This window comes from Haplochromis burtoni, unplaced genomic scaffold (assembly GCF_018398535.1).
Source record: "Haplochromis burtoni strain Fernald_Lab_line unplaced genomic scaffold, NCSU_Asbu1 Contig_31, whole genome shotgun sequence".
Taxonomy (NCBI): domain Eukaryota; kingdom Metazoa; phylum Chordata; class Actinopteri; order Cichliformes; family Cichlidae; genus Haplochromis; species Haplochromis burtoni.
The window spans coordinates 1401850-1418815 of NW_024582392.1; the positions used below are offsets into that span (position 1 = coordinate 1401850).

Sequence of the window (16966 nt, forward strand, 5' to 3'; positions counted from 1 at the left end):
TTTATCTTTCTCTGTGTCTGTGTAATCAGGTATTAAAGATGTCATTAAAGGAAGCTAGAACCCCAGGTGCAAGTTAAAGAAAGCAGATTATTGTTATGACCGTGGACCACTGCATCTCTTGGTTTCGGTATATTGCTAAATATATGCATATATAAGCATATATATATTTTATAATATAGCTGGAGGTCCTTACCCTACATCCCCCAGATGCTATGAACATAGCTGTATAATTGGTGCCTTGAGTCCGTGAAAAATGTGCTACACTGTAACCAAGTATGACTTTATTTCTTAACTTTGTGTCCTCATATGGCAACATTACATTTTGCTTCGCACCTTATACTTTTATATTCTGCGTTTTTATATTTTTTAATCAATTGCGACCATGCCATGTTATGCTGTAATATAAAACCATTGTCCTCTATGGGGACAAGTCTAATCAGGTCCAACTAATCCTAAATAGCTAGGAGAGATTAGAAAAACGGGTCTCAGGAGGTTAAGAAAGGTGATCCTAGGTTCATTATGGTTCAGCTTAAATACAACACCTATATACTTTCGTTCTTCGCCTCTCACTTTATTGTTGAAACGTGCCATCAAAAATTTCAAAACAATACTTAACAATATATAAACACACCAATAATGTGAACACCAAACAAAAAAAAGAAATAATTTAAAAAAGGTTTTTCAAAATTATACCAAACACTACCCAGCATGTAAAATTGAATTAACCTGAGTCTTTCTTCCCTCTTTAGCATTAAGTTAATTGGAGCAATCAACATCGCTGCTTTTGCATTTTTTGTCTCCCCTAAAACTGCACAATCACGACACCTTAAACGCTCCTTGACATCCAGTTGGCAGTGACTGCTGCCCCTTGACAAAAGAAACACTTTCAAGACTTTGCATAGCAAAAGCAAACTCCCGAACATGCGAGCGGCTAAATGTGCAGTAACCAAATAACACTGAATGACTATTTCACACAAACCCAGACAATTACACACAATCTGGTACATTTTACAGCTGACGGATGTGAGGCACCACTTAAGCACCTTTTTGCTTTTCAAGAAGGAAAATAACAATACTTGTAGATAGCGGGTTCATCAAAATTAATGTACAGCCCAAATTGTGGTATAGGTAAAAAAAAAACAGTAGCAGCAGTAGTAGTCCAGTGTCACCAAATGAGCTTGAGCTTCCTGTGGTGTTTTATAGATGTCAAACGTCACGGGTCACTTGTCCATGTACTACTACTATTACTACAACTCAAAACACCAGTCTCTGGTCGAAGTAGGTATATAGGCTCAGCTAACATGATAGCTTCAAAGGCTTTACAAAAATAAGCCTTCAGAGCACAACTTGAGGTAGAACTTGAAACACACAGCAGAGCTCGCTGCTGTGGCCTGTTTGTAAACAACTGGGCCGAAGCCATCAAGTTATCCGACAGAAACTCCCCACCATCCAGTGCAGTGCAGCAATTACACAGAGCAGCATTTTTTTCCCCCACACAGGTTTTTCTTAGGTTTTAGCTTAACACAGTTTATGTAGAGAGATTTTGCCATCCCACACACACACAACTTTTACAGCTAAGACAGACTCTGGAATATTAGTGTGGGTCATGTACAGATTTATCAACAGTCTCAAAAAGAAATATTACAGTGCACACCAGTGGACTATATACAAAAAAAACCCCAAAGGTTATCTGCATCTTCGCATTCAAAAAAAGAACTTCTGCTGAAACTGTAGCCCTGAAATGTCCATATAACACAAATGTTTTTCTGTTGAAAAAGAAACATTAAATTAAGAGGATAAGCACACTGTGAGCATAAACTACCTCTCTTTCTAAATATGTACATTAAACAACGTTTCTAGAAATTCTCCAAAATAAGGCAGCAGCACTGTTTACATCGAGAAGGACAAAAAAATGATTTGATTCAACTATATGAAGTTCAATGTCATTTTCAAAAATTCTCGTCAGGTTTATTTTAAATGAAAGTTTTTAACCTTTTCTTTGTTTCTTTTTATTTTAGGCGCTTTTGTCAGTGGCCCCACAGCGTTGACTGGGGAATGGGCCTGAAACATCTCTTCTTTGCAGGCTGGGTAGACTGGGCAGATGTTGGAACAGCACACTTCTGCCCCCTGAGAAAACAAACAAACAAAAAAACTTTAACTCTTCAAAGTATCAGAATATGCAGATACAAAATAGCCAAATATCCAAAGAAATGTATATGTCACTCTACTGAAACTGCAAGTCTAATGCTTACCTGCTCCTGGGTTGACTAGTCCTACATGACTGGGGTTTGCTGGGTTGGTGTGATAGAGAGATGCCAGGTCATGGGGTGGATAGGAGCGGAGAAGGTTCATCATGCTCCACTCAGACTCCAAACTGCCTCCAATAGTCGTAGGTGCATTCTTTACCGGACCCAAAACAGAAACCTCAGAAGCTGTGGGTGGACATGACCCTTGCTGTGTGGGTTTCACAGTTCTTTTAGTAAACATCCTGTTAGATCCATCTGCTGGTGGCCCTCTAAAAGCAGCCTTCTCGCCAACCTCAGCATCCCTGTTTGTAGGCACAGAAAACTTTAATCGCTTGCTGGATGGCTCGCCAAAGTCCATCTGGGGGAGGCTTCCAAATCGGCTGGATAGGCAGAGCCTGGCGGCATCTGTGTGCCAAAGGACACCGCTTCGTACTGGGTAGCTCCGATCGCCGATGCCCACTCTGTCCATGATATATTTGTTGGTTGTGCTGTTTTTTCTCATTAGCTCTGTATACCTGGAGGATTCCTGACTGGGATGTGAGTCGATGCTCTGCCTGTAACGCTGGGTCTCCTGGACATCTTTTATGGGTGCATGGACAGGGGATGGCTTAGGAACGTGCGGTAGGTTAACAGGTATTTTTTCTTGAGGTTTTGCAGGTTGGGGAGGTGGAGATTTGGTTCGGCGAGGGAAGATCCTCTCAGTGATCAGAACTGAGGAAACATCTTTCCCATTGAGGGCAGGCGGGCAACCCGTATGACGACTTTCACTTAAATTGCCTCCAAACCCATTCTTTTTGGTGCTGTTTGACTTGTCTTTGTGAGAGAGCTTTTTATGCATAATCAGAACTTCTGGGTAGATGGTTTTATAAGCACAAAATGGGCAGGCAATTGGAACAATACCATTTCTTGGTTCAACACTGACAGGTGTAGAGACAGAGACTTTTATGGACAGATTTAATGGGGCCTCACAGTTCTCTTCTTGAACCTCCTCCCTTTTTTTCTTCAGGTTAACAGGCACAGAGCAATTGGCGAGCACATCATCTTCCGGAGAGCAGGCAGGCACAGCATTTACTTGGACAAGTGGCTTGCCAAGCTTGCCATCGACACTATCCAGTCCGCTTTCTGGTGTTTCATCGATGCACGGCCTGGCTGGAGGGACACAGGATTTCTTTGGCACAGGATTTTCAGCATTGTTTTCATTTTTTCCATCACTGGGTGAGGGCACTAAAGGCACAGGTCTGCTGGGGATCTCGACGTAGGGCTTATCCTTGTGGCGTCGATCCAGGTGATATTTCAGCGAAGTTTTCTGGGCCGCAGCGTACTCGCAGTAAGCACACTTAAATGGTTTCTCACCTGGAACAAATAGTTTTGCATAAACATAACATAAGTCAGAGTTTAAGGTCAGTTTATTTTTAGGATAATTTATAATCATTTGTCGTGAATTTACCTGTGTGAGTCCTCAAATGAACGGTGAGGTAGTAGCTGGATCTGAAGGTTTTGCCACAGTAACTGCAGTCTTTTGATCTGCCATTGGATCGGTCAAATCCATCTTCACCTTTGAAAACAAACAAAAATCTAAATATTAACACAACACACAAAGGACAGAACAATGGCCACAAAAGGCATGTGTTATTATCCGTCCCCTCAGCAGAGGGAGCCCTTGGTAACAAACAAATTACTACACCACAGATAAGATAATCTGAGTGTATACAGAAAAACAGACTTACCTGAACCCAAGTTTTCCTCCATGCCCTCCTCAGACCCTTCCTCTGTATTTTCCAGTGAGCCTGCTCTTGAAAGCTTGCCATCAACAGAAGAGGTTGGACTTTCTTCACCTCCTCTCTCACGCTTGTGGACCCTGGAGTGGAGCACCAGCTGGTGGTAGGTCCTGAAATTTCTTTGACATTCCTCACAAGTCGTTGGCCTTTGTTTGTCCTTATCTTTCTGAACTGGAGACCTTCGCTGTGGGTCTGGGCTTTTAACAGGGGCCTGTTGCTGAGACCGGAGCTCTCTCCCAACTTCTTTCACAGCCTTGTCTCCTTGGCCCTCAGTCCAAATATTATTCAACTCATCCTTGTCAGAGCCAGATTCGTCATTGTCCGTGCTGTTTTCCTGGCCAACATCTTTTGTATTATTAGGCCCAACTGCGATCTTGCCTTTCGTAGCAAGCTGCCAGGCCTGATAGGTGTTGACAGGATCTAGCTGGGGAATCCATTTTGATGATCTCACAGGTTCCACATCCTTTCCTGCGGGGCGAGGCTGAAGGTTTAGGAACTGAAGAAATGAATCCTGGTTGGCAGTGGGTTCATTAGTATCACCCATCTTATCCTTGCTTTTATCTTTTCCAGGCTGTGCCTCTCGATTATGCATTTTACTGTGTTCAACCAAACTATCATGGTCAGGGAAGAAAAACCCACAAACCATGCACATTTTGTATGCGGTGCCTACAGGCTCTGATGGAGGCTCTTGGATGATACCATTAATTGTGATTGGGCTCTCTGGGTCTTGCTGGGTCTTGTTCTTTGCTCCTGCTTTTACATGCATCTTCATGTGGTTCTTGAGGAACCAGTGCTCTCTAAACCGACGCCCACAAAAATTGCAACAATAAGTAAAGTAGTCCTTGTGCTTTCTCATGTGGGCCTCAAGCTCGCTGCCATCTTGGGATAAGTGACCACACAGGATACAGCTGTGAACCTCGTCTTTTTCGGCAGGAAGGCTGCTTTGTTTGGCCCGGTGTCTCTCTCCTGGGATCCTGAATTCTGCTTCAACCCGAAGCACAGTTGGCTCGGAGAATGTGGTGGGGTGCTGTGTTAACACGTGGGGGCCAAGCTCATCCTGATGAGCGAAAGTCTCCTCGCAGAACATACAGTACAGCGGTGCACTTTCTTCATTTTGCAACTCAGTCTTTTCTGGGTAAGTAGTGTGTGGCGTCATGCTAGAGCCCAACCCTGGGATGCTTGCATCTTTACTAATAAGAAAATCTTGGGCGAGTCCATCTGGGCTATTTACAAACGGCAGCAATGAATGAGTCGGCATTTTCTCCTAATGTTTTACAAGCGGTCCAGATTATTAGGAGCCTGTAAAGAATGGGAAAAGTGTTTTTTTTAGGCTTTGCTCAAAAATCAAAACAGGATCAGGTAACTGAAACACCTAAGTTATCATAAAATCTGTTTGAAAAAACACTAGAGAATTGCCTTTCCTTACACTGAAACAGGAAATGTATCTTTTTTAGCAATCAACTACACAGACAAGTCATTTCCTCTATGTGCAGGCCAATGACAAAACAGCCTTTTTTTGTGCTCGCAAACATTATTTAAATTAATTTAGAATTTATGCCTCTGTGTCTAAGCTTAATATGACTAACATTAACTTAGAATATATACTTCTAGAAAGTAAGATGATTAAGTAAGGTCATTGTTTTTTTTTTTCATTTTTTCCCCTAAATGTAACAAACCTTTGCTTCTCTTTTGTTTCTAACTAAACACGACAACTACTTTAACTAATCATACTAAACATGTAGTGTTAAAATACAATCTACAGACATAGATTAACTTATAGTCAACAACATAAAAAGCAACATCCCAGCAAAAGTCTAAGAATTTCAAGTTGTTAAACTATTTTTGAAAACTCTAAAATCTTTACTCACAAATCCCAGCATATCCTTTTCTCCAGGCATCAGTGACAAAAGACACTGTGGTTTTTCTCTGTGTAGTGGTTTCAGCTTGTATACTGAACTGCTTATGTTGGGGAAGGCTCGAACTGCTTAGCGCTTTGATTGGTGGAGAAGTGGAGTAACTGGTTCAGCAAGGACAAAATGCTCAAGGCCCATGCAAAATGCTAATCAAGGCTGTGGCACCAGCAATACCTATAGCTGTCTACTGTAGCATCAAAGACCCTCCCCCTTTTCACACATTTTTAACTGTTACCTTTAAATCAAGTTTTCAGTATATGGCTACAAAACAAAAAACCCACAAATGAGTGGATAAAGGGGAAGTCCCAACTGTAGGTTTCAAGTCATTCAAACCAATGATAAATGGTTTTATTTTCAGTTTTATATAATACATGCACACACATATATATAGTTTTTATACATCAACGCTATTCATAACCAATTTATCTGGAATTAGTTTGCTGTGTGGTACTTTTGCTTTAGACCAGGTGAGCACAGGAAACTCTTAATGATCCTGTGTGGTTTTCTGAAGTACACACATGCTTCGGGAGGCAAGCGTTAACGTTAGCCACCTTCTTATTCAAGAAAGCAAAGCTCCGGTTTGAACGTAATTTTACCTCGGAGGCGATGCTCGAAGTTAACAGTTGAGAACTTCCAGCTAACGTCAATAAAAGTCGGTGCATTTAACAGACTGGCTATTACGTTTCTATATGTGCATCATAAGCCGAGCACGAGGGCTTCGTTACTCATTTTGGAAACACTCAGATCAATTATCAGCCCTGTCCGCGTCTGTGACTGAGGAAGACTGAATTTTAAATCAACACATCCAGACACAAACCCGTCTCGAGTGGCGACGACGTTATTTCATGACAACACTGTGGTACAAAAAGAACATTATCGACCTGACTTTTTTTTTAATGTGTGTGTCTACTTACGCTGTCCCCTACGGTTTGTTTTCCAACGCCACTTTCAAAAGTTCACCCAGATTGAGAGAGTGGCATAACAAAACGCTAACTAGTTTTACTCCCATAGCCTCGGTCATTCTTAACGACAGCAACGTTAGCAAACAACACTTTCTGTTGCCTCGACTTCGAGCAAACTGTAGAAACTCACCAAACAATACCTACCAACTCAGAATTTCCGGATTAATATTGATACTGATACTACGAGCGACTGAATTCAGGGAATTCGGGTGTTTGCTCGAGTCTGCTTCTTCATTTCACACAACGCGTTGCCGCTGGTGGACAGCTCACCTATTCAATTGTTTGAATTTGAATCATATTTGTTCGACTTGGCGAGTCCTCCCTGCTGCAGCTGTTGAAATCCGGGGCGCGCGCTCTCAACTTTTTCTCAAGGGGAAGATGGGGCGCGTGCACGGCAGCCCCCCCCCCCCCCCCACCACCACCACAAAAAAGGGCAATCACGTGGTCACGTATAACAGAGAGGGATTAGTGCAGATAATCATCTTATCTCATACACGCCAATAAAGCATGGGGGCATATTTTATTTGACTGTTCTAGCCCACAATGAGCTTCTTACACGTTATCACATGTGAGGTTTTTATTTTTTATTTTTATTCCCAATGTTTTCACTATTAGATGTGTAAGCTGCTTCATTTGTGCTTCAAACGGCCAATATTAGAGTCGTATTCGCTTACAGTGAAGTCTGTTGTCACGCTTTGCTTTTCGAGCGGTTCAATCATGTGTCTAACGATGCTTTAAACTTCCACGGAGTAAGAGTGAGTGCGCTGAATAGACGCCATATAACACTCTTTGATGTGTACGCTGCATTTTAAGAAGTTACCTAAAAGTGCAGCCAGTCAGCACGTCATGCACCAGCTACCATGTGGAGCTGGGGGAGGGGTGCCTCAAACTTTTCACAGTTACATGAGGCTTTTTTTTTTCTTTTTGCAGAAGCAGGTTGGTTGAGTCATGAGAAATTTCAAGTTCTTCCTATATGGTGACACAAAAACGTACCAAGGCGCACAGCCCACTTTTATATCCCATATGAGTTGTTGCCACCCAAAACATACCTCTGACAAAGCCATGAGATGGTGCGTGTAAACACATTTGATCTTACAGAAAAATGGAAGGAAAAACCTTAACTTTTAGTTACATACTATATTGCTGTTAATAATAATAGAGAATCAGCACACATTTACTGTTGGATTGTGTAATCACCTAAGATTAATAGACTGGTGCTTGTGAGATAAAGACCTTCACCTACAGTAGCCTCCACACCCTCCTATGTAAAATCAACCCCTCCTCCACTCTTAAAAGCAGAGACACTGATGGGCACTTAATCAGTCAATGAAGATATTCAACTGACTTCAGTGTACACTCATTATGCAGACCCACTCTACCTCCCCCCAGAATGGCAGCAATGTCTGGAAGAAAACAAAACTTTATCAGTAACCACTCCCAGTTGAAAAACAGTGAACAAAGACTGGAGTGCTCGATTTACTTAAGCTATGGCTCTTACATGAGCCAAGGATTGGCTGTAAGCAGCCTGCTCTTTTGCCTATATTACAAGCTGTTGTCAAGCATTTGCTGTCACCAAACAGGTTGAACCAATATTGTTCTCATAATGAAATAAACATGTGGTTTTCCAGCCTAGCAAACATGCTTAATAAAAATGTTTGGTTTGAACAGTGGATTTGATAATTGCACTCATTCCAAGGATACCAGTGAACTTATTTTTATTTCTATTTTGTCTTAATAAATAACTCAGCTCACTGATTTAAAAAACACATATTTTTTTCTTTAGTAAGACTCATTTACATAGGCAGCTTACCCTAAACTAAAAACACTTTCTCCCCTCGCAGTGCTACGATTCAGTTATAGGTACTCGTGCCTTCCCCCGAGATCCTGTTGCAAACAAGGCTAGTATGTTAATCAAAGGCACCACATGTGACACATCGAGGCCTCCCGGTCATTTCCTATTGTTCAGCAACCACAAAGCCTCTGTGAAAAGCTATCAGTCTGAAGCAGCAGTATCATTCCTCAGGATGATGAAATTGCCAAAAGATGTTGTAGCCCATCACGGGAAATGCCTTTTATCTTAAGGCAGTGGTTGTTTGTGTCTAATCCTACAAATATATCTTTAGCTGGCTGCAACTTTTATCATTGATTTACTATGATAATTTAAATAGCATTCATCATCTGTAGTGGCAATGACAGCAACAAGTGGCCGAGCATTGTTTACTTTTAACTGATTTAATTAACTCTGTGCTATTGTTTGACATTATGCTAATAGATTTTTTTCAAGTCATTATCTCAGATAGTTTCTTTATTAAAACATTTAGCTAAAAGCAGTTAAATCTAATTAAAGAAGGGGTATCTGTAAGAAAAAAGCTCAGTACTTTAGAGAATTATAATGTATTCTGCGGGCAGACATCCTAACAGGAATTGGATCAGCGACTCGGGGAAGGCTGTGATGGCTTGTTTTTTGTCTTGACGTGTCAGGAGCAGCTGACCGCATTGTTCTCCTTCAGATTCACAGCCTGAGTTCTTTCATAATCCTGGTGTCGCTTCTGAAAGACACTGATAATACGTAAGCTTCTTTATCACCCCGAACGTTTATTCAGTTCTACCAGCTGTTGTGTTCTGTTGATCATAAAAGTATCAGTGGCCAAACAGAAATTCTCACAGTTCATACTGAAAACAGTACCCGTCTTTTCTGTGTAGAAACTGTAGAAACTGGGTGAAGGAAGTGTCTCTTTGTCCTGCTGCTAGTGCCCCGCTGTCTGCGTGACCTCTTTTGACGACTTTTTTTTTCCTGACCTTTCTTTGTTTCACTATGACCTCTCAGTGAAGTGCATAAATGACAGTTACACATATAAAAGACACAAAGGATATACATTATTTGTTGATTAACTGTGCAGGAAAAATATATACAAATGATAAAAAAAAGCAAAGAATTTTATCTTTTTAAATTATGGTAATAGTGACCTATGTATTTGCAAACGTAACACTCTCTTGTTATTAGTTATAATGATGGCAGTCTCTTATCATTCAGACTGCAATGCTTGATCTCTTCTATAAAATTATACGTTATGAGCACCACACCTAAAACTGAAACTGATTTGTTCTGTTTACAAAACTAAGCAAAACCAGCTTAGCAGCCTGGACATACAACAGCTGTGGTATTTGCGCACATTCCCAAGATTCTAGCAAGTTAAGCACACATAATAACATGTAAAGAGCATCTTTTATTATCTCTACTCTCAAAATGATCCCAAAGCTGTAACAATGTGCTCAGATTCTACCAACTTAGAACAAAGTTTGATGTATCCAAGTGTAAAAACAGAAGCTAAAGTGTTTTTGTCTAAATGTATGCCTGTATACTTGTTCTTAAGATGAACACTTATCTATCAGTTGAAGGCAGATCATGATTACGTCACTCATTTGCATCCCTACAGCAGTATAATCTAATTTTCTGCTCAAAAGGCTAAAACAAACAAACAAAAAATGTAAAGACACAGTTGGTAGCATCCGCGTTACAAAACTTCCCTAACAGACACGCACATGCATGTGTTGTCCCCGTAAGCACTGCAGGGGGAACACATTGAGATATTTAGCTTGCTTTTTCCTTATAGGTAAAAAAAAAAAAATTCCATCAGTTTGTGAAGGGATCAGAACCGGTTATGACGGTTTTCTTTTTTCTTTTCATTAGTACCCAGAATAGTTTTAACCTCTCATATTCCATATTACTAGCAAGCACTGCCATGATGCGCATTAGTGCTGACAGGAGGTCTCCTATCAGGCCTCTCCTCCCACTATTCCCCTGTTTCACCCCCTCTGAGCTCAGTGCATTCACACAGTCACATGCATTGTCCTAGGATGAACTGCAGCAACATGGTGGCTGAGAAAATCTGCTGCACTGTGTACAGTCCATGCATTGTTAAATCCATACTTGGGAACTATCTCTTTATTAATAAGCCTTTTTAGGTCATTATCGTATGTGATTGTGCAAAAAAAAAAAAAAAAAGGGAGCGACTAGTCCTTGTGACGCACAATCACTTTCCCAACTGTATGGAAAAAGAGTTCCCTTAACTCTCACTCCTGGAACGCTGCGTGTAGGGGCATGCAGCTGTTATCATCGTCTTCACTGTTATTTGACAAGTCACTAAATACAGAAACGGCTGAGCAGATTTCTAAATAACTGCACACGGAAGTTTAAAACATCTGGAACTGTTAGCAAAGACCAAAAGGTTGCTCGTGATTTCCAGTTAAAGTGTTGTGTAAGGGCATCTTTTTAGTCACTCTTCCAATTAGTTTTAGTAATCTAAGCGAGATGTGTGAGTAGTTTTGCTTTCTTCTTCACTTCCGTCTCATTAAAACTCAGTCAGAATTCCTCACTCCCAGATTCATCAACACTATACTCTGTTTGCTAATGAAAATGAGCTCTTCACACATAAACAAAACTGCTGGCAAAGTCGTCACAGTGTATCTTAATTGAGACATTCCTCCAGGGAAAGGAGAGACAATGGAGCACATGTCTTAAGCTATGCAAGCAGCAGTACCTCACTTTTTCTCCCTCAGTGCCGTGGCAATTACTTTGATGCACAATTTAAAATGATCACACCTATTATAGACAGTAATACAAGAATAGTGTGCCTCATTGATAACAAAGGAGCAGTGTGAGTTATGCCTTCGGGGGCTGCGACTCATCACTTAATGGTGGGTGAATAGTGGTTCTCAGACACTTCTATCTAAAACACATCCTTCCAGAGACTGCACACTACGCCATCAATCATGGAAATTACATCATAAAAGGAGAAGATGATTTGAGGTCTTCCTTTACCTGAAATATCAAATTCCTTAGATCTTATTTTACATTTTTTATCTCCAAGGTACGCCTCACAGACACTAAAATTCAGCAGTAATGTCCAACAGCCAGCTGTCTGTCTAAAATAAAAAATATGACCTCTACTCTGGTTAATTTGCTTTTTCTCCAGTCAACAAACATTTATTTGTTGGCATTACAAATATATACAAGTGTGTGACAAATTAAAGGAAAAACAAACAAAAAAGGAAAACCATTTCCAAAACACACTCCCTAACTTGTTTTTTTGACCATGGCAGCGTGTTAGCTAGCTGTCTAGCATGTTAGACCACTCATTCAAATGGAAAACGATCTGCTGACTGCGAAGGCCACAGAATGCGATTTGAATTCTTGTACATACTTGTGGCTCGAGGTGCCATCTTGGGAGAGGCCACTCCCAACAGAAGCATTTAATCATAATAAAGGGATAAGATGGCTCCCCATAATCTTATAATGATTTGCACTGTCTCTGCCCTATATAAAAATGTTGCCATGCAACCACCAGATCCTCTCACCAAAGGGGTCATTGGATCAGGTTTTTCCTTTGATTTGTCAGACATCTTTATGAACATGAGTCAGACTTACAGTATTTGGTTTAACACCCAGATTGGGTGTAACGGGATACGCTACACCTTTGCTGCACTCTTATATGCATAAAAATGGTTGCTATGACATTGCTCATGAACAGAGGCATCTTTTATTTATTTATTTTTTGGCCAGACTTGCCTGGTCATCTTCTTCTTTGTTTTTTAAATTGCTGGAACATCCAATTATTCTTGATAACACTCCTCATGCTTTTATAGCTTACATTAAAAATGAAAACTCTGAAGCAAAACAGGCATGTGGTATATTTATTTGCATTTATTGTCTTCAGGATAGCTCAAGTTTCACATACACACTACATAACGACAAACTACAGCGTCACATTAATTGCACATACGCCTGACACAGTTTACTTACACTGGAAAACTTTTGTTAGTTGACACGAGACAAAGTGCTAAAATCAAAATAAAAGCTTCTCGGTTGTGATTTATGAGTAATGCAGAGCATACCACAAGGACACATTTGCACAAAGACACTGTTTCAATACCTCGGATGCATTTTTAAGCATTTGTTGAGTATTTACAATCAGTTCCCCAAAGATCAGTAGAGATTGTGATGTCCCATATAAGCTAAAAGATAGCTGTTCTGGCATGTACCTTTTTGTTTGAGTCCACATATAACTTGCATAGAGTTCAAAAATCTGTAAGCACACTCTGCTATATAAACTTTAATACTCCTTAGACCAGCTCCATTAAGAGCATTTCTATGACTCATATCTACGTCCTTCATGTTAACCACTGCATTACCTTAACTGCGTGAATTCTCTGGTGTGAAGTGTAAAAATAGAACCTATATGACATTGAGTTTTATCGATTTAACACAAAATAGTTGTTCAAGGCAAAGCATGGCACTATATATTGCATAAGCCCAGTATGTTAGATTGCAAAACAGAGAAAAGTCATTTTAAACGTCTGTAGAAAATGTCACATTTATGTGACAAAAAATATGTCCAAACAACCTCTGACCATTTTAAATCTCCACAAGTTCAACTCCCTGCTAACTGTTCTGTCCACTTTCCTTTATTCTTCCAAAACCTTACCTTTGCTATTGTGACTTTTAAGCAGTAACAATTAAAAAACAAAGTAATCAAAGTAACTCAGGGGATTCAAGAAGGTGATAAGAGAGAAAAAGAAGGACTGAGTACAAGTGAGAAGGAGGGAAGGAGACTGTACAGGAAAACGTAAGGGTTGCTTCTGGTCTCATTTGGCTTTCTCAGCTCCTTGAGCAGCGGTCAGTGGCTCTGTCTGGACTCCGGCGTCTGTAGAAGGACGTTTCTGAGTCTACAGTTTGCAGGGAGAAAATGGTACATTTTGTTGCAGTGTCTTTAGAAAATGCAACTCGTTCAATATCTATTTTTATTTAATTTTTGTCTTTTATAAGCTTTAATTGTTTTTTTAGTTAAACAAAAACTTTATTAATTTCTTTCACAGGCATCAAATGTATTAAACTGGACTCTGACTAAATTTGTTACATTTAAGTAACCGTAACTGTCCTATAACTAAACTGCATTTCCAGATGTGTTATATCAGTCCGCTTGGTTTTCAGTAATGTGGAGCCTACACCTTAAGTGTCTGCTGCCATCTAGTGGGGATAATACAAAAATACTTTGCACTATGCAGTGATAAGGATATTGTGCATGTTTCTAATGTATATATCTGGGGAAAGTAATGTTCTTCTTACCAGATTTTTAAAGAATAGCTGAATGGAGTTCCTCTTTTCCAGTTTTTTGGGCACACTGGCTGCATCATCGCCAGCTTGGGAAGGCACAGAGGCTGGTTTGTTATCTGCAGCTTGCTCTGAAGACTTGGCTGCCACTTTAGGTTCCTCCTTGGCTTTAACTGCTTGAGCTGCCTCCGCTGCTGCAGGTGGGGTTGGGGTCACCTTCTTGGGCTCAGCAGCCTAAAAGTGTTGCGGCACATAATGAAGCATTCAATTATTTCAGTCCTTGACAGGCTTGAGATTCACACACCGGTGGCTCATACACTTCACTCGTTAAGTGCAGATGGACTTTGAGGTGGCACATGAAGTGGGATTAAAATGTACATCTGCTGTTAGGATACGACATCATGCGCAACATCACGAGGGACGATGACATATGCTCAAAGATAACAGCAAATGGAGAAAAATGCTTCTGGCAAAGAAGTTGTTTAGAGCATGTTTTAATACCAGACGTAATTGATGAAATTACTCTGGTTAATAATGCATCTGTTTGCAAGAAGCAACGTATTTTCATGTATTTACCAGTCCAGTAGTTTTCCTGAGGAGCCGAACTCCACTTGTGGAGGCTGCCTGGACTTTTGTGGTCATGTGATCTAATAGCACCTCAAATTCACATTAACCTGTTACTTACCATTCTGTAATTTCACCACAATTCATACCTAATGTATTTCAGAGTTGTTTCTTTTCAGAGATCTTATAAATGTTTATGGGAATAGGTTCTTACTTGGGGCTTGAAGAAAGAAAGGAATGGGGATTTTGAGGCGCTTTTCTTTTCTTCCTGAGCAGGTGGCGGCGGCTCTGGTTTTGCAGCAGCCTCCTGGGTGCCAGCTTTTGAGGAATCCACCGTCTTTAACCAAAGCAGGAAAAAGAAAAATATGTATCATGAATATTTACTAAAAAAAAAAGGGAAAAAAATCAAAGGGATGCTCATCGATTTAGGTGACAGAGTGAGAGTAGGAGCTTCCATCTGTGACATGAAAGAGGAGGTAAAGCAGTAAAAAGATATCTGTGATCAGAGTAGAGAGACAGCGTATAATCAGATCAAGATAAGAACTAGTGAGGAAGCCCACATTGTCAAGCGCAAAAGCCAAAATCTGTAAAGAGGAAGAAAGAGGAAAAAGGTAAAGCCCATCAATATTCACTTTACATTTCAAAGATGTCCACTTTTAAAGAAACAGCTAGTTAAACATTTTGGGAAAACTTTAATTCTTCAAGAAAGTAAGAAAAGAAGAGTCACATAACCCCAGATATCTGGGTTGATTGTGTCACAGTTGAACAGTGCAAGGCTGCAAGGCTGCTTCCTCGTACTTGTAGTCTTTCTGCTAAAGCTCCGTCAGCCATCTTGGTACTTTGGCCTCACACATAGTGTGATTATCAATGTGACTCATATGGTTATTTTATAGCCACTCATCTCCCCTAACTATTAAAAGAAACATAAGAAAAGAAAAAAAGCTTTCCCAGAACATTAAACACCACTAATTTACCTCAGTTTCTACCACTGGTTGTGGTACCTCTTCCTTTATCTACAGAAAAGGGAGAGTTATTTGTTATATCCTGAATTGGAAGAGCGTAAATAGTGATAGTCATTAAATCTTATATCGTACTCATTTTGTGCCATAATGGGGGTTGTTTAATCTGTACAGTTTGGGATGTGATGCGATACAATTATTTAAAAAAAATGGATGAATTACAAAGAGTAAATGTGGGAAATGTTATGGTACCATATAAGTGTGGCAACATTATTGCAGAGGTGCCTGCATAGTGAAGAAAATCAGGAATTAATATTCCTAAGCACTTCTTGCTCATTTACCTGCACTTCTACAACAGGCTCTTCCCCCACTGCTGCTGCCTCCTGAGGTTCAACCTCATTTTGAATCTAAGCAAATAGAAATGAATCTTTACATACAAAAACAGCTTTGGAAGAGGGTACATGGTGTAATCAGAGGCTCAAAAGACCATTCCACTCTCTAAAAGAGTACAAAGCCCCAAGAGTGAGAAGTTGCCTTTCATTTACCTGCACTTCTACAACAAGCGCTGGCACCTCCACTGGTGTCTCCTGTAGAGCAAAACTGTTATTTTATTCTGCACAGATGCAAATTGCGATGAACATTTCAAACCCTGTAATTAACCATAAAGCATGTTTGTTATGTAACTCAGGCAAGATGGTTTGCAATTATCCAGTCGTCTCCAACAAGGCTTGTGTGCGGTAGATTCATGTTCACATCGTAATACATTAATGTAACATTCCCTGAATACAGCTGGGAAGATTAAGCAGGCTCGAGTTCACATGTAAGTTTACACCTGGCTGTACCTCTGCTCCTACAGCTGACTGTTGCACATGACTGATTGTCTGCAGGACAGCGAAATGCAAAAGGACTTCAGAACCTCAAAACAGATGAAAAGTTGTATTTATGGACTACTCACTATGTTAACATGACAATGAATGGTGACTTGTATCAACTGGTTAAGGAAGTTCAAATGCATTAGAAGAGTCAGAAAGAGCTCCACACTGTAATGTCAGCAACCCAGAGGTGTAATTTCCAGGGGGGTTAGGGAGGTTATGACCCCCCAATAATCAGACCCAGCCAATATAACTCCCCCAATAAAATTATGAATTATCTTGCATAAATAGGCTGTTGATTCTCTTTACTCATTTCCATTATTACCAGAAAAATAGTTGCATGTTTAATAATCTGGGAATTTACCCAGATTTATTTATTTATTTAGACAGAGATCTTGACCCCCCCCCAATGTTCAGCACATAGTTACGCCCATGGCACAGCCCCACAGCTCCTCTGGCATGAGTCCAAAGTGCAGGACAAAACCAGTTTATAGATTGTGTACTCCAAACCACTTTGATCGAATCTGGGAGAATCTTAAAATATTCATCAGGGATATTACT

At 40.3% G+C, this 16966-nt stretch overlaps 2 protein-coding genes across 14 annotated transcripts in view; both read right to left on the reverse strand.

Moving 5' to 3' along the window:
• Nucleotides 1-554: 554 nt before the first annotated feature.
• znf217 (zinc finger protein 217) lies at nt 555-7297 on the reverse strand. 5 transcript variants are annotated; one of them, XM_042219299.1, is made up of 5 exons: nt 7044-7297; nt 3974-5323; nt 3694-3801; nt 2253-3599; nt 555-2127 (listed from the first exon to the last, which is right to left on the reverse strand). In XM_042219299.1, the coding sequence occupies exons 2-5, from the start codon at nt 5280-5282 to the stop codon at nt 2015-2017; spliced, it is 2877 nt and encodes a 958-aa protein (XP_042075233.1). In that variant the 5' UTR covers nt 5283-5323; nt 7044-7297; the 3' UTR covers nt 555-2014. The 5 variants fall into 5 exon arrangements, with proteins under 5 accessions (XP_042075233.1, XP_005918883.1, XP_042075235.1 ...); XM_005918821.3 differs by having other exon boundaries at nt 7170-7294; XM_042219301.1 differs by having other exon boundaries at nt 7030-7268.
• A 5277-nt stretch (nt 7298-12574) lies between these two features.
• The window catches only part of bcas1 (brain enriched myelin associated protein 1), a 16425-nt gene continuing 12033 nt past the window's right edge, over nt 12575-16966 (reverse strand). For 2 of the 9 annotated variants that reach the window (XM_042219303.1, XM_005918827.3), the window contains 7 exons: nt 16079-16120; nt 15875-15940; nt 15549-15587; nt 14789-14911; nt 14587-14667; nt 14026-14244; nt 12575-13625 (listed from right to left, as the gene is read on the reverse strand). In XM_042219303.1, the coding sequence (XP_042075237.1) occupies nt 13545-13625; nt 14026-14244; nt 14587-14667; nt 14789-14911; nt 15549-15587; nt 15875-15940; nt 16079-16120 (651 nt within the window). In that variant the 3' untranslated portion in view covers nt 12575-13544. The remainder of the gene's footprint in view (nt 13626-14025; nt 14245-14586; nt 14668-14788; nt 14912-15548; nt 15588-15874; nt 15941-16078; nt 16121-16966) is intronic. The other 7 variants (XM_005918831.3, XM_005918829.3, XM_005918828.3 and 4 more) reach the window with 6 other exon arrangements.

Excerpts from the sequence above, each read along its gene's own strand:
- znf217 (XM_042219299.1), bottom strand. The coding sequence starts at position 5,282 with ATGCCGACTCATTCATTGCTGCCGTTTGTAAATAGCCCAGATGGACTC. Across the intron at positions 3,802-3,973 it reads GGAGGAAAACTTGGGTTCAG|GTGAAGATGGATTTGACCGA; the intron begins GTAAGTCTGTTT and ends TTGTTTTCAAAG. Across the intron at positions 3,600-3,693 it reads TCATTTGAGGACTCACACAG|GTGAGAAACCATTTAAGTGT; the intron begins GTAAATTCACGA and ends TATTTGTTCCAG.